At 38.5% G+C, this 26,590-nt stretch overlaps 1 protein-coding gene across 4 annotated transcripts in view; it reads left to right on the top strand.

Moving 5' to 3' along the window:
• The window catches only part of ATP13A4 (ATPase 13A4), a 143,699-nt gene that overhangs the window by 25,230 nt on the left and 91,879 nt on the right, over positions 1-26,590 (top strand). For 2 of the 4 annotated variants that reach the window (XM_077117894.1, XM_077117896.1), the window contains exon 3: positions 21,466-21,639. The exons of the other annotated variants lie outside the window; for them this stretch is intronic. In XM_077117894.1, coding sequence (XP_076974009.1) covers positions 21,466-21,639 — 174 coding nt within the window. The remainder of the gene's footprint in view (positions 1-21,465; positions 21,640-26,590) is intronic. 4 annotated transcript variants of the gene reach the window in all.

The following is a 26,590-nucleotide window of genomic DNA, read 5'->3' as shown; positions in this document are numbered from 1 at the left end:
AACCTCAGAACAGTAGAAAATACATTCTTCCAAAGGGCTCATGGATCATTCTCCAGCATAGACCACATGTTGGATCACAAAGCAAGTCTCATTACATTAAAAATGATGGACCATAATGGAATGAACTGGGAAATCAATTAACAGGCAGAGAACTGGAAAATTCACAAATATATGGAAGTTAAACAAAACACACTTAAACAATCAGTGGGTCAAAGAAGAAATTGCAGGAGAAATCAGTAAATATGTGGAGATGAATGAAAGTGAGTACAAAGATATTAGAAGTTATGGGATACATTGAAGACAATGCTGAGAGGGGAGTTTGTAGCCCTAAATAGCCATATTAAAAGAGAAGAAAGAGCTAAAATCAAAGAACAAATTGCACACTTGTAGAAACTAGAAAAGAAAGAGCAAGCTAACCCCAAAGTAGGAAGAAGGAAACAAATAACAAAGATTAGAGCAAAAATAAATGAAATGGAGAATAAAAAGACAATTTAGAGAATTTACAAAAACAAAATTTGGTTCTTTGAGATGATCAATAAAATTGATGAACCCTTAGCTACATTGACAAATAAAAAAGAGAGAGATGCAAATAAATATAATCACAAATGAGAGAGGTCAAACATTACTACTAACCCCACAGAAATATAACAGATCATAAGAGGACCCAATAAATAACTGTATGTAAACAAATTAAACAACTTAGCTGAAAAGGACAAATTCCTAGAAACACATGAACACTTACACTGACTCTGATGACACTGAAGACCTCATGAAATCATTCATCAAATACCTCCCCAAAAGAGAAAAGCCAGGCTTCCCAGAAGAATTCTACCAATAATTCCAAGAAAAATTAATACCATCCTACTGAAATATTTCCAAAAAATGAAGAGAAGGGAACACTACCTAACTCATTCTATGACACCAACATCACCCTAATACCAAAATTCGATGGAGATACTGTAAGAAAAGAGAATTAAAAATTTCTCTAATAAAAATAGATGCAAAAATCCTCAACAAAATCCTTGCAAATCAAATACAACATCACATTAAAAGAATTATGTACCATGATCAACGGAGTTTTATCCCAGTAGGCAAGGGTGGTTCAACGCAAGAATATCAATTAAAGTAATATACCACATCAACAAAACAAAGGGAAGAACCACATGATCATCTCAATTGATTCAGAAAAGGCATTTAACAGAATCCAGCATCCTTTCTTAATAAGAGCACTTCAAAAGATAGGAGTAGAAGGAAACTTCCTCAATAATAAAGAGTGTATAGGAAAAACCCACAGCTAACATTGTGTTCAGTGGTTAGAGATGGAAAACCTTTCCTCTAAGATCTGGAACCAGACAAGAATGCCCGCTGTTACTACTGTTATTCCACATTTTGCTAGATGTTCTAGCTCATGCAGTTAGGCAAGAAAAAAGGCATCCAGTTTAGAAACGATGCTGTAAAACTTTCACTATTTTCAGATGACATGATCCAATGTATAGAAGGTCCCCAAAAAACTACAACAAAGCTACTAGAGCTAATAAATGAGTTCAGAAAAGTGGCAGGTTGCAAGATCAATAAAAATCAGTCATGTTTTTATACAATAGTAATGAGGAATTTGAGGAGGAAATAAAAAAAAATTCCACTTGCAATAGCACCTAAAAGAATCAAATAACAAGGAATAAATTTAAGCAAGGATGTAAAGGACTTCTACACAGAAAACTAAAGAAAAAAATTGATAAAAGAAATCAAATATGACCTAAATAAATGGTAGACATTCTGTGTTCATGGATGGGAAGACCAAATATCATTAAGATAGCTATTGTACCCTAATTGATTTACAATTTCAACACAATACAGTCAATATCCCCACAGTCTATTTTGCAGAAATGGAAAAGCAAATTATTAAATTTATTTGGAAGGGTAAGGAGCCATAAAGAGCCAAAAACATCTTGAAAAAAGAAGAATGAAATTGGAGTACTTAGGCTTCCTGACTTAAAACACATTACATATTTACAGTGGTCTAAAAGCATGGTAGTGGCATAAAGATAGATATATTGACAATGAAATTGAATTGAGAATTCAGAAATAGGTTCTCACATCTATGGCCAATTGATATTTGATAAGACTATCAGGTCCACTCAACTGGGTTAGAATAGTCTCTTGACAAATGGTGCTGTGAGAACTGGAAATCTATATGCAAAAGAATGAAAGAGGACCCTTATCTCACACTTTCTAAAAATTAACCCCAAACGAATCAAAGCTCTAAATATGAGACAAGGTTGTAAAACTCCTAGAAGAAAATGTAGATCTTGTGATGGGTATGGTTTCTTTGACTTTACACCCAAAGCACATGCAATGAAAGAAAAAACAGATGAATGGGACCCCCTTCTGTGCTTCAAAGGATTTTTTCTAGACAGTGAAAAGGCAAACTACTCAATGGCAGAAAGTATTTGGAAACCACATATCTAATAAGAGTTTAATATCCAGAATATATAAAGAAATCCTATAACTCAACAATATAAAGACCCACAGCCCAATTAAAAATTGGGCAAAATACTTGAATAAACATTTTACCAAAAGAGAAATACAAATGGTTAGAAGCACATGAAAATATACTCAACATCACTTGTTATTAGGGAACTGCAAATCAAAGCCATAATGAAATATCATTTCATACCTACTGGAATGGCCACTATTAAAAAACTAAAAACAGAAAAAACTTCAAGTGTGGGAGAGGAAGTGCAGTGATAGAAATGCTCATTTGCTGGTGGTGGAAATATAAAATGTTGCAACCACAGTGAAAGACAGTTTGGTATTTCCTCCAGAAGTATCGAATTGTCATAAGATCCCACAATCCTGCCACTAGATATACTCAGAATGTCTGAAAACAAAGACATGAATTGACATTTGCACACTGATGTTCATAGTGGCATTATTCACAATTTCCAAAAGATGGAAGCAATCCAAGTGCCCATCTACTGAAGAGTGGATAAACAAAATGTGGTATACACATACAATAGAATATTATTCAGATGTAAGAAGGAATGGAGTACTGATGCCTATGACAAAATGCATGAAACTTGAGGACATTATGTTGAGTCATAAGCCAGATACAAAAAGACAAGTATAGTATGGTCTTACTGATATGAGCTAATTATAATAAGCAAAGCCATAGAGTTAGCTTCTAGAACATAGGCTACCAGGGAATAGAATGGCAGAGAGTATGGGGAGCTGATGTTTAATTTGTGCAGAATGTCTATTTAGGTTGATTATAAATGTTTAGAAACGTGATGGTAGCACATTATTGTGAGGGTGATTAACAGTGCAGAATTGTTTGTGAATGTGGTTGAATGGGGAAGTTTTGGGTCAAGTATGTTACTAGAAGGACAATTAGAAGATAAAACGTGGACTGTATAACAGTGTACACTGTTGTGGATGATGACTGTCATTATATTACAAATGTAAGAATAGTCTTTCATAAATTATAACACATACATGTTATACTTCTGTGAACGAATCCGATCGATTTTCCTTCATCTGAGATTGTCTTGATTTTCATTTCATTACTGAAGGATATTTTCATTGAATATGGGACTCTGCACTGACAGTTCTTTTCTTTCAGACTTGAGAAGTATAGTCATTTCCTTCTGAACTCCATTATTCTATTACAAGGTGTTAATAATAGGATGGTACATGGGAAACTTGATCTAATGCATTCTGTGGACTATAGTTGAGAGTAATACTTTATTACTCTTTCATCAATTGTTGTAAAGGTACTACAACAAAGCAAAATGTCAATGGGGGGTTGTGTGGGAACGTTGCATTTTTTACTTGACTTCTCTCTAAACCTACAACTTCTCTAATTAAAAAAAGCAATAATAAAAAATTCTTCTTTATTTTGAGCCGAAATATGCTTCTGTTAACTTTAATTGATTAGTTCTAGTTCTTTTGCCTTTCGAGGCCACAAGTGAAAAATCAACTTCTGTGTTCCTCATGTCAATAATTCAGGCATTTAAAACCTGTTCTCCTAGGTCCTCCATCGCCTCTGCTCTGGGCCTCTCCTCTCTAATCTAAGCATACTCAGTTTCTGCTGCCAGTCTTCATCTAGCATCATTCTTTGACTTTTTACATCAGAAGGCAAAATATCATAGAGATATTTTTTTAATATGATGGTCTAAAAAGCTGCCCTCTCTTGGAGTGAGTTTCTCTTTTAAATATGTAGGATTCTGAGTTCTTCTAAATTCTTGTTGATTTTTTGCCTAGTTTTTCTATCAATTCTTGAGAGTGGGGTCCTGAGGTCTCCAGCTATAATTGTGAATTTGTCCATTTCTCCTTTTAGTTTTATCAATATTTGTTTTACACATTTACAGCTCTGCTGTTTGGGTCATACACATAAATGTAGGATTACTAGGATTACTATGTTTTGTTGGTGGATCAACCTTTTATCATTATAAGATGGCCCTCTCTGTTTCTAGCAGTAGATTTAATTCTGAAGTCTATTATCTGACAGTAATGTAGTCAATATTGCCTTCTTTCGATTGATGTTTGTATGATATATCTTTTTCCATCTTTTGATTTCAATCTGCCTCTAATGTTATATTTGAAGTTTTTTTTGTTGACAATGTACAGTTAAGTCATATTGTCCCTCCTGCCCCCATGGTTGTGTTATTGTGACTCATGCGATTGTGATTGTATGAACATATGATTACATGTTTGATATATTAATGCCTAGCCATGTTTGGATGGATATGAAACCATGAGATTGTGTGATTGGTAAACCACACATGCAAAATCCTCCACAAGCCTGAGTGAAAGGATACAAAAGTGAAATTATGGTCAAATTATGTCAAAATGAAAGCAGACAATGGTGAAGTGCTTGTGACTTCATGCTTTGTGCATGATTGTGTATGATTTTATGTAGTTATACTTATTCTAAGCCTCAGTTCCTACTATGAAATAATGGGGATGATAATACTACCTACAACGTAGAGTTGTGATGAGGATTAATTTATCCATTCTGTAAATATTTGTTGATCATATAATCTTTAACTGGCACTATTGTAATTACTAGGAATAAACAAGCAGGTTTTACATTTTTTCATGTTTTGTAATCCACTCAGACAATTTCTATCTTTTCATTGATCTCTTTAGACCATTATTTTTAATGTGATTTTCGATATGTTAGGTCTTCTGTCTGTTTTTTTCAATTTTTGCTTCTGTTCACTTTTATTTTTGCCTTCATTTTTCTTGCCTTCCTGTGGATCCCATGAACATGTTTTAGAATTCTCTTTTGATTTATCTGTTGTGCTTTTTAGTTTTTCTATTTGCATTGCCTTTTTAGTGGTTGCTCTAAGTATTATATACAGATACTTTTATTACAGTCTGCTGGTATTATCTCTCCATCTGTTAAAGTGAAGTTTAGAAACCTTGCCAAACTGTGTGCCACTGTACCTTCTGCCATTTATGATATAATTGACTTAAATAGTTCCTTTATAGATTTTGAATTATCAAAGTGTTATGCTTTGTTGCAACTGTCAAATATAATTTAGCAAACACAAAAGGAAAGTCAATTGTATTTACTCATATTTTTGCTTAGTGTACTCTTTCTTTCTTCCTAATATCTCAAGATTTCTTCTTTAATTGTTTCCTTTCAGCTTAAAGAATTTCCTTTAGCTGTTCTTTTAGGGTAGATCTTCTGTTAACAAATCCTATCAGTTTTCCTTCATCTGAGACTGCTTTGATCTCCATTTCATTCCTCAAGGATATTTTCACTGAATATGGGATTCTGCATTGACAGTTCTTTTCTTTCTGACTTGAGGAGTATAAAGTCATTTTCTTCTGATCTCCATTATCTTGGATGAGAAATCTTCTGAATTCAAATGTTTTTTCTGCCTTTAGGTGTGTGTGCCATTTTTCTCTGACTTCTTTCAAGATTTATCTTTGTCTTTAATTTTCAGGTTTTTGATTATGATATATTTTGGTATGGATTCCTTTGAATTTATCCTGTTTGGAGTTCACTTAGTTTCTCAAATCTGTAGGTTTATATCTTGCCAAATTTGGGAAATTTTTAGTCATTCTTTCTCAGTGATATATTAGCTCTTTTGATATAATCCCACAGGTTACTGAGGCTTTGTAATTTATTTTTTTAGCTGTTTTCTCCCTGAAGTTCAGATTAGGCAATTTTTATTTTTCTATCTCCCAATTCACTAATCTTTCCTCCTGTTCCCTCCATTCTGCTGTTGAGTCCATCCATTTTTTTGGGGGGGGGTATTATATTTTTCAGTCTAAAATTTCCATTTGATTCTACTTTATAACCTCTATTTATCTGCTGAGACTACTTATTTCTGTTTTGAGACTTTCTAATTTTTCATTTGTTCCAAGTGTGATTGAAATTGTTCATTAAAGCATTTTTATGATGGCTTCTTTAAGATCCTTATTGGATAATTTTAATGACTCTGTTATCTCAGTGTTGGCATCTGTTGATTTTTTTTTACATTTAGTTTGAGAACTCCCTAGTTCTTGGTATGATGTGATTTTTTTGGTACTGAAACCTGGATATTTTGGATATTATGCTATGAGACTTATATAACTTTTGTTTTATCTGGCTTACTCTGGTTCTGTTCCATTAGAAGAAGAGGGGGACACCATCGAATTTCTTCCAGCTCAGCGTTGAAGTCCAGGTGCCCATCCAACTTGCTTCACTGATAACTGAGGAGGAAGGGGCTACTCATTATCTTTGGATGGGGTGGCAGTTATGGCTCACCACTAGGCCTCCACTGATACCTCTCTGGCTGGAAGGATTAGAAATGCCCCACCATTGCTCCCCACATGGTCTCCACCGGGTAGGAGTGTGGGAGTCTTGGTTCATGGTGAAAGTCCAGACTCTCCACTAGGGATCCTCTGACACCAGCAGGGATGGGAAGTGCCTTGTGCCTGCTGGTTGGTAGTGGAAGTTCTTCCCACGTGGTCTTCACTGACACCACTGCGGGAAGAGAGCTCAGTATCCTCTGGCACAGATGAAGTCTTGGTTCCCTTCTCGACCTTCTCTGATACCCTTCTAGTGTGGGTGGTTGGGAGCCTCATTACAGCCTGGTGAGGGTAGAAGTCCAGGCTCCCTGCTTGGCGTTTGCCAGTCCGGGTGTGGGTGGAGCCACACATTTTTCTGTCGTGTTTGGCTGTAGTAGAATGGTTTTTGCCTGAAAGTTTTCTGTCTTGTTAGGTTTCCTCTCTCCTGGTCCTTTGGCTAAAGGATAGGCTTTTTTTTTGGTCTGTAACTGTTGGCATTTCCAGGTTGCCTGCTTCTTCTGCTACAAGCTTGGGATGTATGCAGCAAAAAGAAAACCCAGAGGAATCACCACTATGTCATTTGTTCCTTGGTTTCTAAATACCCCTAGCCAGTCTGCCTTCTTCTTTCTACCTTTCACAGTCTTCTGATGTTTACATTTATATGTAAAAGTTTACACTGAGTTTAGTTGAACTTAGTGGGAGGAGTAAAAATAAATATGCTTGCTCCATGTTCCTGGAAGCCAAAGTCTTACTTATTTTAAAAGATAATGTTATTTTCTGAATTTATTTTAATATGTTTTTAAAAATTTGGAAAACAGAAAAATATAAGGAAATAAATAATCATGACTCATTATTTTACCATTGTATTTGATATATTTTTTTCTAATTTTCTCTGTACATTTTCTTCTACATTATTAGACTTAAATATGTGTTTTTCCTAATAAACAAAAACTTTTTCTTATGTCATCAGGTATTTATTATAAACTTTAACTTGATGACTGAATAATATTACATTTTGTGGAGGTGTCATTATTTACTTAATTTTCCCACTACTTTTGGTCACGAAAGTCCTTTCTAGTGCATGTGCATGCTTTATTCTTGCAAAAGAATCTGTAGAATTCAAACTTTACATTTCACATTTTATTTTATTTATTTTGTTATTGCCATAACAAAAACTATGAACATTTTTAAGGCTCTTGATAAATATTGCTGAGCTGCTTTCTAGAAAGTTTATGTCACTTTACGAAGAATCCTGCCAGCTTTGTACAAGAATGTCCCTGCTTCAGTGTGATTAAAGTTGTTGACAGCTTTTTCTCTGTAAATTCCTATGCTGGATGCTAAAATGTCAAGGTGAGTACAGAGTTGAAAAAGACATGCTTTGTAGCCAAGGGATTCAGAGTCTAGGCATTCTGTGAGTACTTTACAGGTAACGTATTATTTAATTGCCATCACAACCCTATGAGGTACTAGTTACCATTATCATTCTCATTCGGCAGAGGAAACATTATTTGCCCAAAACATAGACTTTGTTTCACTTCACTTTGGCAGTTCTCCATTGCCAGCATGCATAAAAATCAGCTTGAATCCTAAGCTGGAAATGCCTCCATCTTCAGCCTTATTCAGAAATTTTGGGTCGTGGGCCTAGACTGAAGTTTTAATAAGTGCCCATGTGATTCTGGCATATGTGGTCAATAAACCCTCTTTTAATAATTTTGATATGGCTCTTCACTTATTTCTTGGAAGAATTTCCCTGGGGACTACATGATCCTGGGGACAAGGAGCTATTTTCTTTCAACAGGCAGAAAACTCATTGCCTAGTTGTGGGTAGAGCTATTTCAGCAGTTTGTGGTACCTAGTATCGGTAGGCTATTCCAACTCACTGCATCCCTAACTATACGATATAAAAAGTAAGGGGCTTCCCAGTAAGTGAAGCAGTAACTGCCACAAAGGTAAATGGATGGTAGTATTCATTGGACTAAGTATTATGACAGCAGTATCTGCAAGGTGTTGTGACAATGTAGAGAAGGTTACAGCCAACTCCCTCCCATATGACTGCAGCAAAAAGTTGCCTATTGAAAATAATCTGGATGGATGAATAAGAGTTTGCCAGGAACCTCAAGTAAGGAAAAGGGTATTTTAGGTAAAAAAGACACAATGTACAAAAGTACTGAGATGTAAAGGGACAAGGGACATTCCATTTAGGGAACTGAATGTTGTCTGGCAAAGCTGGAACACAGGGTGTACGGTGTGTGGAGGTGGAGGCAAGGGAGAACAGAGTTGAAGCTAAAAGGTAGTACAGGAAAGATTAGAAAGAACTTTGTATGCCATCCTAAAGGGATTTCAGGGTTTTAAATAGGTGGCCAACCATCTAGTTTGCCAGGGACTGTCTGGGTGTTAGTGCTAAGAGATTCACTGCTAAGAAACCCTTCAGTCCTCAACAAACCAGAGTGGTTAGTCACCCTTGTATGGAATTGAAATCAGGACTGTCTTAGTAAAGTCACTCTATAACAGCATGGATAAAAATTTAGACAGAGATGTAACTGGGCATAGAGATTTCTTTCAGGGATTCCAGTGAGAAACAGTATACTCTCAACTAAAAGACAGTAGTATTAGGGATGGAGTATTATTATTTTCTGATCTTTAAAATGTGCATGTGTTGCTTTTGTAATGATAAAAGGGTTATTAGAACAAAACTGAGATGATATTGTAACTATCTGGCCCAGGATTTACTGTCCCAAATTACCCTGTATTAGTTGGGTGTGGCACCCCTAGTATATTTGAAAAACATCAAAATTCTCATCTCTCTTGTGCTTTCACTGTTCTTCCAAACAATTTTCCTTTCTAATCAAGCCCCTCATTTTCCTATGACCTACCCTAATTTTACCATTTTCCACTTCTATGTGTTTGAAATTCTTCAACAGATTAGGGGCCCCCTTTTCTGTCAGTCCATACCGTAGTCACATGCCGTATTTTGATGGTGCCATCTTACAGAATTGTGAGAAACCTTCCCCAAGGTTGTGCTTGAGTCCAAATACCAGTTATAGAAACGAATGAAGTCATCTTGTCACACTTGGTAATTCTGATGCTCAATTGATTAATGTGGGAGTCACATAACAGCATGTTAGCTCCCGCTCCTGATGTCAAGCAGGGAGTCTGTTATGGTACATGCTCCCTTTCCCAGGGGGCTCTCTGATGGTTCTCAGCAGGTGATCTATACAACCTGTTAGCACCAATTTGCGCAAATGGTGCAACAGAGATCACTCTTTATGTCTCCTTAATGGGATGTGGAAGCCTGACTGAAGTCCACGTGGTCAGCTTTGAAGTAGAGACAGGCATCTCCATGGAAGGACATGCACCTCTGAGGGGACTGCCAGGTGTTGTGTTTAGGAGGTTCCCACTGTGATGAGAACTATGTGTTTCAAAATTTAGAGAGGCTCAAGAGATCACATAATTTAGCCTCCTCTGTTACTGATGGAGAAACTGAGGCCCAAAGAAGAGAAAGGGATTGTTCAGTTGCATCAGAGCCTGGGATTCTACAACCCAGGCACCCCCATCTCTAAGCCAATGCACTTTTATTTTCTACACCAATGATTGCAAACCTGTAGGTCATTGACCCTTAACAGATCTCAGAGTTACTGCTATGGGCCCAAGGAGTCAAACGCCCAACAAGCATTGATATACTCTCCAGAAGCAAAAGCAGAAAAGAAAAACATGGCATTTTTTGAAATGTTTCAGATAATGTGCAAAAATATATACAAATGACTTATTAAATAAATCTAAACCCCATATGGCCACCACCTAGGGCAGAAGCTAGAACACCGCTAGTATTTCGGAGGTTCCCCTGTGTATTCCCTAATTTCTATCCATCCCTGTTGCCTTTGTCTAACCCAAGATAGCTTCACACCTGGCTTTTATAATTATCATGTCCTTGCCTTTTTTTTTTTTTTAATGGGCAGGCACCAGGAATCGAACCCGGGTTCTCTGGCATCGCAGGCAAGCATTCCTGCCTGCTGAGCCACTGTGGCCCGCCCGCCTTTTTTTTTTTTTAAGTGAACTTGTTTTTCTAACAATGTATGCATTTCTTTTTTTTTAACATTTACATGGAACTTTTATTATCTCTGTAAACAAGCTTGGGCTAGTAAAGTACCTTGCCCAGATTCCATGGTCAGAAAGTAGTGGTGTTGAAACTAGGGCCCAGGGTCTCTTGACCACTGTCCTGCCCTCTTCCCATTGAAACAAGTTGGACCTTAAAAGAACATCTCATGACAATGATATTTCCTCCATTTTCCAATAATCAAAACATAAGAAAACAATGAGCAGTCTGTGCAAGATTTAATTATGTGGATTTTCAAATAAAATGTTTTTCTTTATAGCTTGATATAAATATCCAATGTATGCATTTCTTAACAATATTTTTAAGTTTATATGGTTGAAATCACATTGATTATATCTTTTGTGTTTTGCTTCTTCTGCTTATCACATTTGAGAGAGATGTCCATGGCATTGCATGAAATTTTAGTTTATTCACTCTCGTTGTGGCAGAATATAAGATTATTCTTAACAAAAAAATTCCGTTTCATTGTTGATGGACCCTTTGAGTTACTTCCAGCTTTGAATTTTCTTGTTCACGTATTCCGGTGAACATGTGCTCATGTTTCTATAGTGAACATACCTCTGAGTGGAACTGCCAAAGTAGTTTTAATTTCTCTCTCACGGACAATGTTAAGAAAGAGCTCTTCATACTAAAAGAGGGTGGGAACCGCTGCTCTAGAGTAGGCTTCCCACACACTTCCTTTATAAAAGTCCTTTACGTGGAAAAGATTTCAGGCTATCTCAACTAGGAAAGCTTTATGCTATAGTGATTTGCAAAATGATTTCTATATGGAGTTATTTAAAGTATAAACTATTTAAGCACAGATTTTTGATGGAAGACCAATATATAAAAGAGATTGAAGTGAAGTTGTTGTTCTGGTTGAAAGAGAATTCGTGAGTGCATGGGGGTGTGTGTGTGTGAGTGTGTGTGTGTGTGTGTGTGTGTGTGTGTGTGTGTGTGTGGTGAGGGAGAGGGAGCTCAGAGTCTCCCCATCCCCTACCTTCTGGGCTCTGCAAAGGGCACTCAGCCCCCTGTCTGGCACATGGTATAATTATTAGTGTGGTTGTCTGAATCCAGAACAGGAAGTAGGCTTTGCTTCATTGGCAGCGTGGGAGGCTGGACGCCATGGTACAGGTGTGGGAGGAATCAGGGTCAGGTCATCTCTGATCGTTCCCACTCTCGGACTCCATGATAGGACACTTCTCCCTTTTTTATTTTCTAAAATTTTATGGTAAGTGACAAATAATACGTGGGGACAAAGACAAATGATTATACATGGTGGTAAAATTGTCAAAATAAATTCTTCACTGGTCCAAGTGTGGAAGCATGACTTTGGAAGGAGATTGTTACTTTTCCTGAGCTCCGTTTATCTCTACAGGTCCTTGACTAAGAATTCTCTTGAGACCTCAGATTTCTCCTCTGAAAAATGATGAGCTGGATGGGATGTCTGTTAGACCTTCATCAAGTACTACCACTCGGTGGTTGTCATTTTTGGCCTCTCTGCTTACCAGCATAATAATATTTCAATCTACTTCCTTAGATTGGACTCCCTATATGGTAATCTGAGCCGTCCATTCACTCAGCAATATTTGTGGACCTGCATGGACCTGGTACTCTTTTGAGTGGCAGGGATTCATCAATGACAGATTAAGGCTCTGCTCTTGTGAAACTTACATTCTAGTAGCAGACCATAGAACAAATAAGCAAATAAGAAAAATATCTGATAGAGAGAAGGACTCCAGAGTAAGGATGAAGTACTAGGGAGTGGACTGAGCGGTGAGGGAAGCTGAGATCTGGGTGATAAGGAGGGGTCAGACACATCTGTGTGCCACAGGGGCTTGATCACTCATCAGCCTGAAGTCTAATTTCCCTCGTAATAATAACAGCGTATATTTGACTAACACGTTCACAACTGTCATCCCATTTCATTCTCATAGTAGTTTTGTGAGAAAGCCATTACTGTTCTTATTTTGCCGTGGGGGAAGTGACCTCCAATTAATGTAATAAAATTAATAAGTGGCAGAAACAGGTCTTGAGCCCAAGTGTTTTGTCTTTACGTTGGTTCCCTCTCTTCTGTGGCATGCTATCTTGGGTCTCTACACTACACAGCGAGGAGGCTGCCTCGACAGGGTCCATTTCAGACACTGTCTTGCCTGTGCACTCTACTGTCTTAGACTGCTCAAGCTTCACCATCAAGAGAGATTTTGATTTTGGCATCACACAACAAGAGCCTAGAAAATACCTCTTGCTCAAGATCGCCTGACCAAGAGAATATGACGTTGCTGCAGAAACCACCGTTTGGCTACTGGGTGGAGTCCCTGCTGCCTCTTTCCTCTCAATGCAGTTTGAAGCTTGGGAAAACCTGTTTAAGGGAAACCTAAAAACTTGTTTGGGCGTCACATCTATTAGCCAAAATGTGAAGGATCAGCAAGAGACCAAGCACTAATGGGAATATCAGGGAGCTGAGGAGGGAGTGCCTTCATGAAAGGCAGCTTTCTTTGGGTGGAAAGTGTTTTTAAGGAAGGAGGACCTGGCTTTTTCAAGACCAGCTGGGTAACTCAGGGCACATTCTTTATGCCCTTTGAAACGTAATTTCCTTATTTGTAAGCCAAGGTTGATACTTCCTCCCTTATAGAGTTGTGAGAATTAAAGCCACTTATGGGAAAATACATATTTAAGCTGTCTGGAGCATAATAAGAGGTTATTATTCACACGAGCTGCGTGTTTCATGAGCTTCAGCCCAAGTTTGGGTGGACAATTATGCGTAGTGTTGAGTGTTCCTACCCTGTCACTGACTGGCGGGACAGGTTGCTTTTCTGCAGCCGACCCACGTCACAAGGAGGAGTTTCCACAGCCCCAGGTGTCAGCTCCTTGGGCTTAGAAAAGAAATCCCTGTCTGTGAAAGGAAGCGAAAGGCGGAAGAATGTCTGTTCTGCATCCCACTGGGACAGGGTTCGCACCTGCCTTCGTAACTAGACTATTGTCAGGCTGAAGTGGCCTAATTCAGCTGCTTCTGCCCTGACTTTGCAGGGAGCACCAGCTTTAGGACAGCCACAGGGATCCACCTGCTGGTTGCAGATGGAGAAAGGTAGAAGTGCCGTTTCTAAGGGTTCAACAAACTCTTTTGCTGATTGCTGGCTGGAGCAGTGTGCAAGCGACAGAAGCCCTAAGCCTCACCAAGACGTGCATTATTGAGCCGTTCACAGCTGGGTTAATTGTACTGCCAGAGTGCACCAATCCCCTGTAATACCTTCAACTACCTTTTCATCCTTAAATACATCCATGTTTCCAGACTCCATAACTTTACTAGGGAAAGATCCTCCACTTAGAAGTTCCTTTCTCCTAATCCACTTTCCCAGCAATTAAAATGCAGCATCTCTCAAAGTCCATCTCAAGTAACAGTTCTCCTGCAAAGTCTTTCCTCATTATTTCAGTAGGATCTCTCCATCATTTAAGCCTAATGGTATTAATTTCCCTGTGCCTTCCATATAGCACTTAATATTTTCTTCCCTGAATTATAGTTATTTTAAAATTCATCCCCTCTCTTGTTGGCTGCTTCAGAGTGGGGACTTTGTCTCTAGCAGACCTACCTAAGCCGTGGCCTTTGACATAGTAAGCAGTTTGAATTGAACTGAAGCAAAGACACCTTGAAAACCTGAAGGTTTAGTACCTAAATGTTTTATTATCAGTTCCCTGGTTCTAGGGCCTCATACCTGACACAGGTGTCATTTCACAGTAATCACAGTTAAAGCTGTAGCAAGAGAAAACAGGAGTTAACAACCAGAGAAATGGCATTCCAAAGCTATGAAGGAGAGAGAAGGGGAAGTCACAGCTCGGGACCAAGTTTGGTTAAGTGACCTTCCAAACTTGCAGAGGAGGGCGGACAGACCTCTGATCCATAGCAGCCCAGGCTCCTGCTCAAGGGGTGTGAATGCTGGTAATGGAAAGTGGGGCTTTCCATTAATGCTCAGTTGTCAAGTCCTCATTGTTGGAAGGTGGATTCCTTTGATTGTAATTTTCTAGTAAAGTGATTTACAAGAGGCTCACACAAAGGTAATCATGAATAAACCTTTTAGTCCCTAGCAGAGGCCTGGGTAGCCGGTGTGAGAATCAGTTTGTTCCTCCCAGAGCAGGCCCTTAGTTTGTCTCTGTTGAAGGTAAGGAGTTAGTGAAATTCTGCCTTGCCTTTAGAACCTTTTCAGGTCCTAGAGACAAAATATAAGCAGAAAAAAAGAACAAAAATGTATATATTTGTCCAAGAAATCAAGAGATTAACTTGAGTATAATGGAAATAACATAAATTAACATTTCCTTATGGTCAAAGGCACAGAACTGTATCTGGGGGCTGCTTTTATGTCTTTACAGGGTCCAAAAAGATAATAAAGTTGAACTTGTTGGTCTAGGAGCAGAGTAAGAGTTTATCAATTTCCATTTCTGACCTTCCTTCCTTCCTTCTTTCCTTCCTTTTGTATGCCACTCATTTATTTATTCGTTCATTCAGCAAGTATTTGTTGCTACCTGCAGATAACGTACTGGATGCTGGGTCAATAGTACTGAAGGAAATAAATGTGATGGGCTCTTAATCTAACAGAATTTAAAGCCTAATTGTGAGGGCAGAAAGGATGGAAACAATAAAAAAAAACTGCAAAAAATACAAATTGCAAACTGTAAATGTGCTGTAAACGTGTTATCAAGGATATAGGAGACCAGGACTTAATAATGTAGGGTGGTTAGGTAAGTCTTCACTGAGAAGGAAGCATTTCAAGGAGACAGAGAAGATGAGACATAACCAGTCATGGGAAGACCCTAGGGCAGGAAAGGGGTAGTGAGTCCATGAAAGGGAAAAGGGTCCTGTGGCTAGGGCAGAGTGATTTGGAGGGAGAGTGTCCCAAGAGGAAGTTAGAGAGTGAGGCAGGAGAAGATCATGTGGACAATTTGCTTCCTCCCTTAGCACCTTTCCTCATTGGCAAAATGGCTGGTTGGATTGTATTCTGACCATGCTTACCTTAGTGGTCATTTGGCATGACACATAAATCTTTTTACTTTCATAGATGTCATTCTATTTTGCTAGCTGCTAGAATCAGTACACTAGAAATGGAACAGCTTTTAAAAGGAAGAATTTATTAAGTTGCAAGTTTACAGTTCTAAACAGAGCGATGAAAATGACCCAATTAAAGCAAGTCTATAAAAATGTCCAAATTAAGGCACCAATAAGAGGTTACATTCACTTAAGAAAGGCCAATGATGTTCAGGGTTTCTCTTTCAACTGAGAAGGCACAAGGCGAACATGGCGATGTCTGCTAGCTTTCTCTCCAGGCTTCTTGTATTATGACGCTCCCCCAGGGGCATTTTCCTTCTTCATCTCCAAAGGTCTCTGGTTGCGTGGGCTCTCATGGTTCTTTTGGCTCTCTCATGGCACTCAAAGGGACTCTCTCCAAAATGTTTTCTCTTTTACGGGATTCCAGTAAAATAATCAAGACCCACCTGAAATGGGTGGAGTCACAACTCCATGAAGCCATCTAATCAAAAGTTACCACCCACAGTTGGATGGGTCACATCTCCATGGGAGTAATCAAAAAGCTCCCAGTCAACAACATTGAATGATTAAAGGACATGACTTTTCTGGGGTCCACCACAGATTCAAATCAGCACAGATGTCAATATCAAAATTTTCTACCTCTCTTCTGGGTGCTGAAGGTGACATCCTAGGCACTAGGACCTAGAGACTCCTTAGGTTAGTAGAGGGAAACTCAAATGCCTACAGCAGGGTTTATCAACTTCAGCAATATTTAGGACAAGATAATTCTCTGTTGGTGGGGGGACTGTCCTCTGCATTATACGATGTTTAACAGCATTCCCGGCCTCTACCCACCAGATGCCAATGGCAACCTCCCTTCCTTCTCCTCACTCCCCAATGTGACAACGAACCCTGGGAGACAAAATCATCCTTGCTTGAGAACAACTGGCTTACAGGGTGAGACAGTAACTGCAATGAGGAAGGCTGGGCATGAGATGAGAAATGGAACCTGACAAATGGCCTCAGTGGGAAAAATAGAGCACGGAGGGAATCATGGGGAACTGCAAAGCATCTGCTAATTTATAGGAGAAGCATCTCTTTCTTTCTCTAGCTGATTCTTTCTTACTTTTTTTTTTCCCCTTAAGACTTTAGGTGCTCACAAGCATATTGTTCAGAATTCTTGGCTTTTGCTATTTGCTCATGATGGGTTGATTTAATTTGATTAATTATTTTATTGTTTATTTATAATAATATAATGAACCCACCAGCCAACACAAAAGCTAGAACGTTGACAATAACCTACATCTAGCCATATGGCTCCTCGTTTTCCTGCCTCCCCCCACTCAAAGCAACCACTGTTTTGCTTAGTGTGTTCATCTTCCTGTGCTGTCCTTTCTATATAGCTTTTTTTCTAACATACTTTTGGTTCTCAAATACTAAAAGTATGTTTGACATTTTGGTTGCTTTTAACTTTATAAAAAAAGTTATGTTATATTTAATTCTTTTGGAAATGATTTTTTTTTCACTTGCCAATAAGGTGTTGAGTCATTCATATTGTTTGTGTTGCTGTAGTCCATTTTTTTTAAAACTGCTGTACAGACTTCCATTGGATAAATATACCACAGAAGATCATCCGTTTCTCATTGATGGATGTTTGGGTCATGTCCTGGGTTATTTTGTATTTATCTTTTAATGCTCTCCAGCTGCTTTTATTTTTTTAATTGTGAAATATAGCATATATACAAAAAAGCAATAAATTTCAAAGCACACTGCAACAATTAGTTATAGAACAGATTTCAGAGCTTGGTATGGGTTACAGTTCCACATTTTAGGTTTTTCCTTCTAGCTCTTCCAAGACACTGGAGACTAAAAAGACATATCAATGTAATGATTCAGCACTCATTCTCATTTATTAAATCCTATCTTCTCTGTTACAAATCTACCTTCTCCTTTGGTCTTTCTCCCAATCTTTATGGGTATGAGCCAGGCCCATTATAACTTTTACATGTTGGAAAGGGCCCCAGCTTATTCTTATAATGTGAGAATGTTGGTACAGTGTTGCCATAATTTCTGATTGATTTTAAAGGAAGCGTGGTAACATATATATATATAATGAAAATAACTAGAGGACTGATTTAAAGTTATAATAAACACTTACCAGGACAGCAAGAAACCAGCCTGCAGAAATCTTTTTTTCCCCTTTGAGTCTCCAGTTTGAGATTTTTTCAATTAGGTAGTTCATGTTGAGAATTTCTCACCTGGATCCAAAAGTTAAATAATTTAGAGGAAGCTTAGAAAATTGGTGATACCAGCACTGGACATCCTTCTTTAGCACTAAAAAGTATAAACAAGACACAACTAAGTTAGAAATTCTGATAGTGGTTGGGACTGGGGTAAGCAGTGAAGTATATTAAGTTCACTGAACACAATCTGCAGTAGCACATGTAAATGTGCTTACAGTGAAGCCTTTTCTTCATACCCCAAATTTGAAGAGAAAGAGATTTTTTTAGGGAGATAAACATTTGAAAAGTGAAATTTAAAAACTCATAAATTTAACCAAGTCAGTAGAGAAATGCAAAATTGTCTTAAAGAGGCCAACAAGACTAGTGTGTAATTTGATTAAATGAATTAATATGTTTAAGGTAGGAATCTTGGTGGGAGATGGTCAGAGAAGATTCCAGAGCTCAGTTTAAGCAGTTTGTTTACATAATGCTCCATAGGGAGGACTGTCACAGTTGAGCAGATGGTGCTGAGGGCAAAAGAATGATCTCTTCATACCAACTCATGTACCAGTGTGACAGTGCATTTCACTCATTTCACCCCAATCTCTGATAACGGATTAAAACGAGCCTTCCCTATGAGAGATGGTTCTGCTTACGACTTCTAGGACCTGAAGGCTGAGAATCAGACCCTGGATATGGAGCCTCGGGTGGTGATATCACCCAACGAAGCTTTCTTGGAGAAAGCCACCTGCCTTCTCCAGTTGTCACCCTCACCTGCACTCCCATGTCTGTGCCTTTATATTTCCACATTTACTGAGGGCTTACTTAGTACGGAGGGAAAACCAAAAAATCAGCTTTGAGTCATCCTCATGAATCCTTTAAGGCAGGATCTTATCTGGGTTCTGGGAACCTCCTGAACCTTCAAGGAGAATTTGGTGCCTATGTGTCTACATGTATTTTTCTGAGAGAGGATCTGTAGATTCTTAAAGAGTTCTGGTCACCAAGGTAGGCTAAACCGTTGCTCCGTTTGCCATCTTAAGCATAGGGGTCCTGCGGGGGGAAGGCCTGGAGACCTGGAAGCCAAAGTTCAAGCCCTTAAGGATCCAAAGGATCAAGATGTCCAGGGACAGAGGGAAAAGAGGAACCTTTTCCCAGGAGAGGATAAAGAAAGGGGAGAGTCCTATTCTGTGATGTACATAGCTCGCTATGAGTTTAATTATTTAGATAATATTCTTTCCACATTTCTGCAATATTCTCTTCTTCAGTGATTGATCCCTTTTTCGGGTGGAGTTCAGGGTCATAGGAAGAGCTGATTCAAACAAATTCAGGGACATGGAAGGCACTCCACAAATGTATGAAGTAAATTGCTGTAAGAGCACAATGAAAAGCATGATACTAATTTTTGCAATTTAGAACCCAACATCTGCTAATAGTTCCTACAATGCAATTGACTTTCTTCAAATCAGTGCAGTTTAACTCACTTCAACAGGCAATAATTGAATGTTCCTTGTCACACACACAAAATCAGCCTTTCCACTAAAAAACGTGGAAATGAATTTCTGTGCATGCAATGGGTCGTGAGCCACTGAATAGTGTTGTAGTGTCCACAGGACTGAGCTGGCAAGCTCTTAGAGTAAATGCCTGATGTAACTAGGGGAGCATTTGCCTGGCTTGCCTGGGACACCTCTGGTCTAACCCTCTTGTCTCAGTGTAATTATTAATAACACCCAGTTTAGATGATAATTTATGTGGTTACTCTCCACTACCCTTTCATTGCTCTAACTTTGTTTAATCTTACCTACCTGTGTGTCTCTTTTCCCCATTAAACCAATGAGCTCCTTGAGGCCAGAGACATTATCTCATTTATCTCACTGCCTAGCACATGCCTGCTATTTGGCAGACACTTAACAAATATTTGTTAAATTGAACTGAAATTAAAACCAGAATGAGGTAGAGCCTTAGGGTAGAAATGACCAGCTCACACTATCTTTCCTTGACAGCTGCTACTCACAAATAAGTCTTCTGAGCTTGTTGCCTGATTCAGGGAAGGGTTGGGGGGGGGGGGTGCGCGTAGGGGGGCTACGGGCTCTCACCACTCTCCTGTATGGAAAGAAGGGGAGAGGAATTCCTCAGACTCCATCTGGAAAACCACTTATAAATTCAAAGTAGTATGATGGAGTGGACAGAGCCCTGGGCTGTAAAGGCCCAGAATGGAGGCCCAATTTTGAGTTACTTATTACTTGGGAAGATACACTTAATCTTTTAAAATTAAATGGATACGTGTAAACTGCTTAATGAGAGGCTTTTAGGTATTCAATAAATGTTAGCTGCTATTATTGTTATCTATAACAACTAATATATAATATAATATAATAATAATATAATAACTATTGTTACCTACACAAATTTTATATTTCAGTTTTATTAGCTGAAAAATGAAAATAATAACTCCTGCTTACTTTATTTTGATAAGGGACATAAAAACACTCTAGAAACCACAGACGGTTCTTATTCCATAGCATGTAAAAGAACACATGGTACCAAGGAAGTTTGTGCTGCAGAATAGAGTAACTCAGGAATACTGCATGGAAGTTCAATAGATTGGCAATATAATGAAACTTTTGAATATAATATTTTTTCAATATTATAAAATGGTTGATTTGGAGGGTAGATGTTGACCTCTACTGAAGTGTAGGGGAGGTCAGAAAAAGCATACGGGAAAAGATGGTGGAATGGACCTTAGATTTAGGATTGCTCAGTGTGGGATCAATAGAGCATTGCTGCAGGCATGATGGGGGGACAGAGACATCCCAGGCTTGGCACTGGAGAGAAGATTACGCTTGGGACAGAAATGGACTCCATGTTAGGATAAATATACTATTTTGAAAAATCAGTCAAAATTTGCACTTCCAGGTTAGCATGAGTATGTCATTAAAGATTCTCCAAACGTGACAGTCCTGAAGGAGGCCATTCAGCACCTATGTGTGCTGCTAATACAAAGAAGTGCCCCTAACAATTACAGGGGAAATCAGCTCTCAGTCAAGGATCACAGCTTTGTTAATGTAATCTTTATCAGGTGAGAGAGAGAAGTTGCTGGATTTAAAGTTGCATGTTCTAGCTCCCATGTTGCCCTCATTTTGGCAATCTCCTAGCAAGAGCAGACCTATTGGTACTAGCGATTTTTGGATCTAAATGCAAATGAATTAGAGGATTTTAGGCCTTTGTTGGGAAATGAGATCAAGCAACAATAATAATAGTAGGAAATTACATAGCACACATGTTAACTCATTTAATTCTGTGCTTAATCCTGTGTTTAACCAATATTTGGGGTCATTTTGGTTCTGTCCCAGGAAATATCTGGCTATCGGACTCAAGGCTGCCGGAAAACCCTCTGCCTTGCTGGATCCATCTTCTCATTTGGGATCCTCCCGTTGGTGTTTTATTGGAGACCAGCTTGGCATGTATGGGCAAATTGTGTCCCGTGTTCCTTGCATGAGGCAGACATTGTGTTGCTGAGGACAACAGTAAGTGTGTACCTGGTTTTGTACCTGCTTGCTCTTCTTCCTGGACCTTGCATTATGGGATAGCTGTGGGGAGATTTAGACAAAGTAGGAGTAGGATGAAGGCTCTACTCTCAGGTTGTACATCCATCACAGCCTTACAAGGACCAAGAATTTAACACTTTGTATAGGATGGGATCTGATTAAGCAAACCTATTTCACAGGGTTTCCTTTTAAAATTGTGAGTTTCGTGAACAAACTACCCTAATGAGAATATATTAAAATCAGTGCAGGGAATTACCATGTCAATAGCCAAAAATAATATGTAGTGGGAAATAGCTATAGGCCACAAAATTTTCTCAGATCTTTCCTCTTGAATCCTGATGTATCCGTGATTATCTGCCCCATTGAAGTGACTCAGGAAGAAGGAATGAGGTGAGTTGGGAAGAAGATGGGCATCACCCCTCTGAGAAAGGTGCTGTCCTCCCTGTTGATTTGAAAGAGTCATGGTTACTGATTGGAGGGTATTGCATTCTGCAGATATGCTCAGGTTAAAAAAATTGCAACCATCCTGTTCCCAAGGTCATCACTTCTCTCTATTAATATAAATTCCTGATGTTAGGTGAGTTTCCTTGTATTTAATCCCATAACACTTCTTCATAGCATTCATTGGACCTATGTGATATCTGTTGTTCCTGCTGGACTGTAAGCCCCACAGGAAAGTGACCATTTCTAACTCATTAATTGCTGCATCCCTGGTTCCTTCATGTGGTAGGGGTTCCATAAACATGTGGTGGCTGATGTACTAAAGTGGATATTCTCATTGATGAGACTGAAAGTATCACCTATGGAAGACCCCTTTCTCACTGGCTTTTACTAAGTGTTTCTAACAATGTATCAGCTCAAATGACAGATTATGACAACCAAATTCATGGTAAATCAACCACAGCTGTGATGTTAAACTTATTTTTATATATAGCAATCTTTATAGATCAACATTCTGTAAAATGCAGCAAGAGGATAGCAATAGCCCATGGCTAGCAAAAAAAATCCAAATTTCAACCTGAAATCAAATTGGTGTTTGAACCTAACTCAATTGAAATGAAATTAGGAATCCAGTGAAATTTGTCTGTGTTGACTTGCTCCGTCGGGGTCAGCCCCATCCCTCATTTCTGGTTCCTCTTCAAGAACCACTAGCTGTATGTCCCAGCCTTATGCTTAGCTGACATGTTAACCATGATAACATGTTCAACTTGTGAGTAATTTAACTAGAGATTCCAGGAGTATAAATGGCAAGACTTTAAAAAATGCAGGAGATTATTGTGGAGTAAGAGGAAGTCATGTTGAGGATGTTGGGCTGGGAGCCCTACTTCATTACTGCCTCAAATCATCCTTCACGAAAGCTCACACAATGTACATGAGGGAAAAGTGCCTGATGCTTACCTACCTGGTGCTTATCTACAAATGAAGACTTCTTCATTGGATGGATATGGAAATGAAATTTACCCAAACTCATATGTGAGGGAGTGGCCTAACGAGAATTGGATTCCCTATACCTTAGCTTCTAGTGCAGGGCCATTGTAATTGAACTGTACTTAAACCAGTGGCTCCTAAATGTCAAACAGTACTAGGATCATTTGGAGAGCTTGTCAAAATTCAGATTTCTGGGTCCTATCCCCAGAATTTCTAATTCAGTGGATTTGGTTTGGGGTCCAAGTTCCCAGATGACATGAATGTATACTTTGAGCCACTACTCTGTGGGTGGTCATCACTTCCACCAATGAGTAGATTTGCTCACTTGGCCCTTGGGAGAGAAATAAGGGCCTGAATACTTACTCTATGGCCCAGCCAATTTATGTGTATGTAGTCTCAGAGATAATGGTGTAGATTTAGCAATGTGTTATAAGTGATTCTTCCTTATATAGCCTAAAATGTCTTGCTGGAAGTGGGAGTAGAGAGCGGTTGCAGAGAGTTTCATGGTTGCTTTGTGGGTATCAGAGTGGGGGCATAAACACTTATGGATGTCCATATCTTGGGCTCCTTCATGGGGTAAGCCCCTCCACGTGAATTTAAGTACTTATGAGATTCTTATCTTTTGGTATGAAGGGTGATTTGGGAAAGTACTTAACCCTGCCCTACAGATACTTCCTTTTGCCCCTAAATAGTTCTAAGGGGCAGTGCTTTTACTGAGGCAAAGGCAGACTTTCAGGGACAGAAGCTTTTTGGGTTCGTCTCATCAGACTCCTAGATTTGAGGGTGTCTGTTTGGCTGACCTACAACCCCTTTGGGGTTGCTGGCAAGGTAAAAGCAAAGGCAGGAAGAAGAAGAAATGGTCAAAGAGATGGAAAGGGAAGGGGTGGAAAATGAGAGAAATGGAGAAGGAAGTAGGTAAAAGAATGTTGAGGGAGAAAAGAGAAAAACAGAACCATAAGAATGAAAGAAATGAATAAATACCAACAAATAGGGAGATGGTATGGTTTGGGATTTGGAGTTAAAAGTTCTGGTTTTTCAGTCCTAGTAGTGACACCTTAGGTTTGTTACATAATCTTTTAGGATCTCAATTTCTCCACTTGTAAATGGGACCAGTAAAAGTATTTGGGCCAGTATGAGGAGGAAGTGGGATTACATATGTAAAAGCCATTTGCAAACTGTAAAATGCATTATTACAGAAGATTTTGATTGCTTTTTTGTGTTATTTCTTAAGCAGCTCTAAGAGCTTGCTGTACAAAGAGCTTACCCACGGATAACGCCCCTGCTTATGTGGGTGATGTGTCTGTCCCTTATTACCCGAGAGACTTGGCTTTTCCTTTTGGGACAGAAGACACAGGAGAAGGGCTGTGGCTGAGAATCCCTGGTGCTCTTTCATGCTTAACTAGGTTAGCTTTCCTTAGTGCATATGGTCAGTTCTGCAACTCTGGATATTATGTACTGAGAAGACTCAAAAAAATATTGGCACCTTGGGAAGTTGGGTTCCATCCTCCTGTTCCTTTCTTAGCACCTTTGAAAGTTTATTAAACTCCTCCCCCATTTTATCACCTCTCTTCAACTGATCAGAGCAGTCTCAACCAGCTTCACTCCTGCATTTTTCATCTTGATTTCAGCTTTAATTTTTAATTACCTGCTCTTGTGTGTCATTTTAAATGAATTTGCTATGCTAAAGACTCTCCAAATAAATGAGGTTCTAAATTAGTCTTTATGCAATTAGATAAGAACTCAATTATTTCAAACGTTCCTACTATCTGAGCCTTAGGTAAAAATAAGCTTTGGGCAGCAATGGTTTAAAAGTCTCCTGCTAGGTTATTTGCATTAAAATAATGCCTTAAAAATAGTTTATTTGAATTATATTGCAATAGTTGGACTATAATGACCTCCCATTAAGGAGTCCTGGATGGCTCCTACCTGAAAATGTCTTGTATATCTTTTCTTCATGTTATTAAAAAATCAGTACTTGGTATTTATCATCAATCATACACTGGTAAGATTATAGATCATTATCACAGATACTGATTTGGTAGTCATTTCTTAACATCAAGAAAAAGGCCATGATGTACTTACTGAACGTCTTTGATTCCCAGTTTATTTTCAGTTTCTCTTCTATTAAGCACCCCTAAGAGCAAGATTTTTCCAAATGATAAGATTAATTTCATTTTTATTTTATAATTTTGAAAATGGAATTCTTTTCATTATTCACATACTTCTGAATTTTAACCAACATCTGAAGTGATACTACATTTCTATGCAAATACTATGATTTGTATTCATTGGCATTTTGAATTCAGACACTCCTGTAGATTTTCCTAGTTTGTATCTTTATTATAATTACAAATGCGTTATTCCTTCACTATCATTGTGTGTCACATGTTGTTAAAGACATGCATGATATGCAGGAGAGAACTTTGTGATGATTAGTTATTAAGCCTGATCAAGGCATTTCATTTTGATGTTTTAATGGGGAGCACTTTCCCTTCAGTTTCACCTAAGGAAGACAATGCTAAGGACGTTAGTATGAAAACTTAGAAATTCTGCAAATCAGCATGCAAATGGCATCTAAAATCTGCCAGCCCGCCAGGATTCTTATCAGTCAACAGCATTCGTGTTTGTTGACTGTTTTAACTCCTTTCCTTTCTTCCACCTCCTCTTCTTCCTACTTGGTCTCTCCTAGCCCAAGCTCCCCATATCAGGACCATTTTCTAAGGGAACCAGACACTTTCTTTCAACTATGTTTTTGCTGCAAGGCTTCCTCTGTTATTTCCTTTGCCCTCCATTCATTCATTCATTCACTTATTTATTTATTCAATAAATATTTACTGTACACCAACCTTGGACTGAATGTTGGTGTAATCTCTGAGGATACAACTATGAACAAAACAGGACAGAAATCTCTGTCCTCACAAAATGCCATTCTAGTAGAGAAGTATATGTATATTCTCTATAGAGTAAGTACAGAATATAAGTATTCTATTTCTACTAATTAAAACCTACCCATTCCTAAGTCATATACCACCTTCTCTTTTAAGTCTTTGTTAATCCATCCTCCACTCCAAATTCTGGAGGGAATTAATCACTTCTCCTTAATTCTCTTTTAGCTGTGTTTTCATCTCTGGCTGCTATAATGTTTTTCACACTCTGCCTTGATTTAAAATGCCATTAGATTTGCAGTTTATGAAACAGTATCTCATTGATTATTTCATTTAATTCTCATAACAATGCTGGAAAAGAGGCATTATCATCTCCATTTTACAGATGAAGAAACAGAGAGGGCAAGTGAGTTTGCAACTTGGTAAGTGTGAGAGCCAGGATTTCCTTCCCTCCCTCTATCCTTCCTTCCTTCATAAATTTGATAAACACAGGCTATATGCCAGCTACCATGCTAGCATATTGCAGGGGAGGTAAGGGAGTTATAAAATGATTAGTAAAACTAGGGTCCTTGACCTCATGCAATTCATCAGGTCACTATTCAAATACATGTAAAATG

The sequence above is a fragment of the Tamandua tetradactyla genome, chromosome 10 (genome assembly GCF_023851605.1).
Source record: "Tamandua tetradactyla isolate mTamTet1 chromosome 10, mTamTet1.pri, whole genome shotgun sequence".
NCBI classification, from domain to species: Eukaryota; Metazoa; Chordata; class Mammalia; order Pilosa; family Myrmecophagidae; genus Tamandua; species Tamandua tetradactyla.
This window is presented reverse-complemented; position numbering and strand designations above follow the sequence as displayed.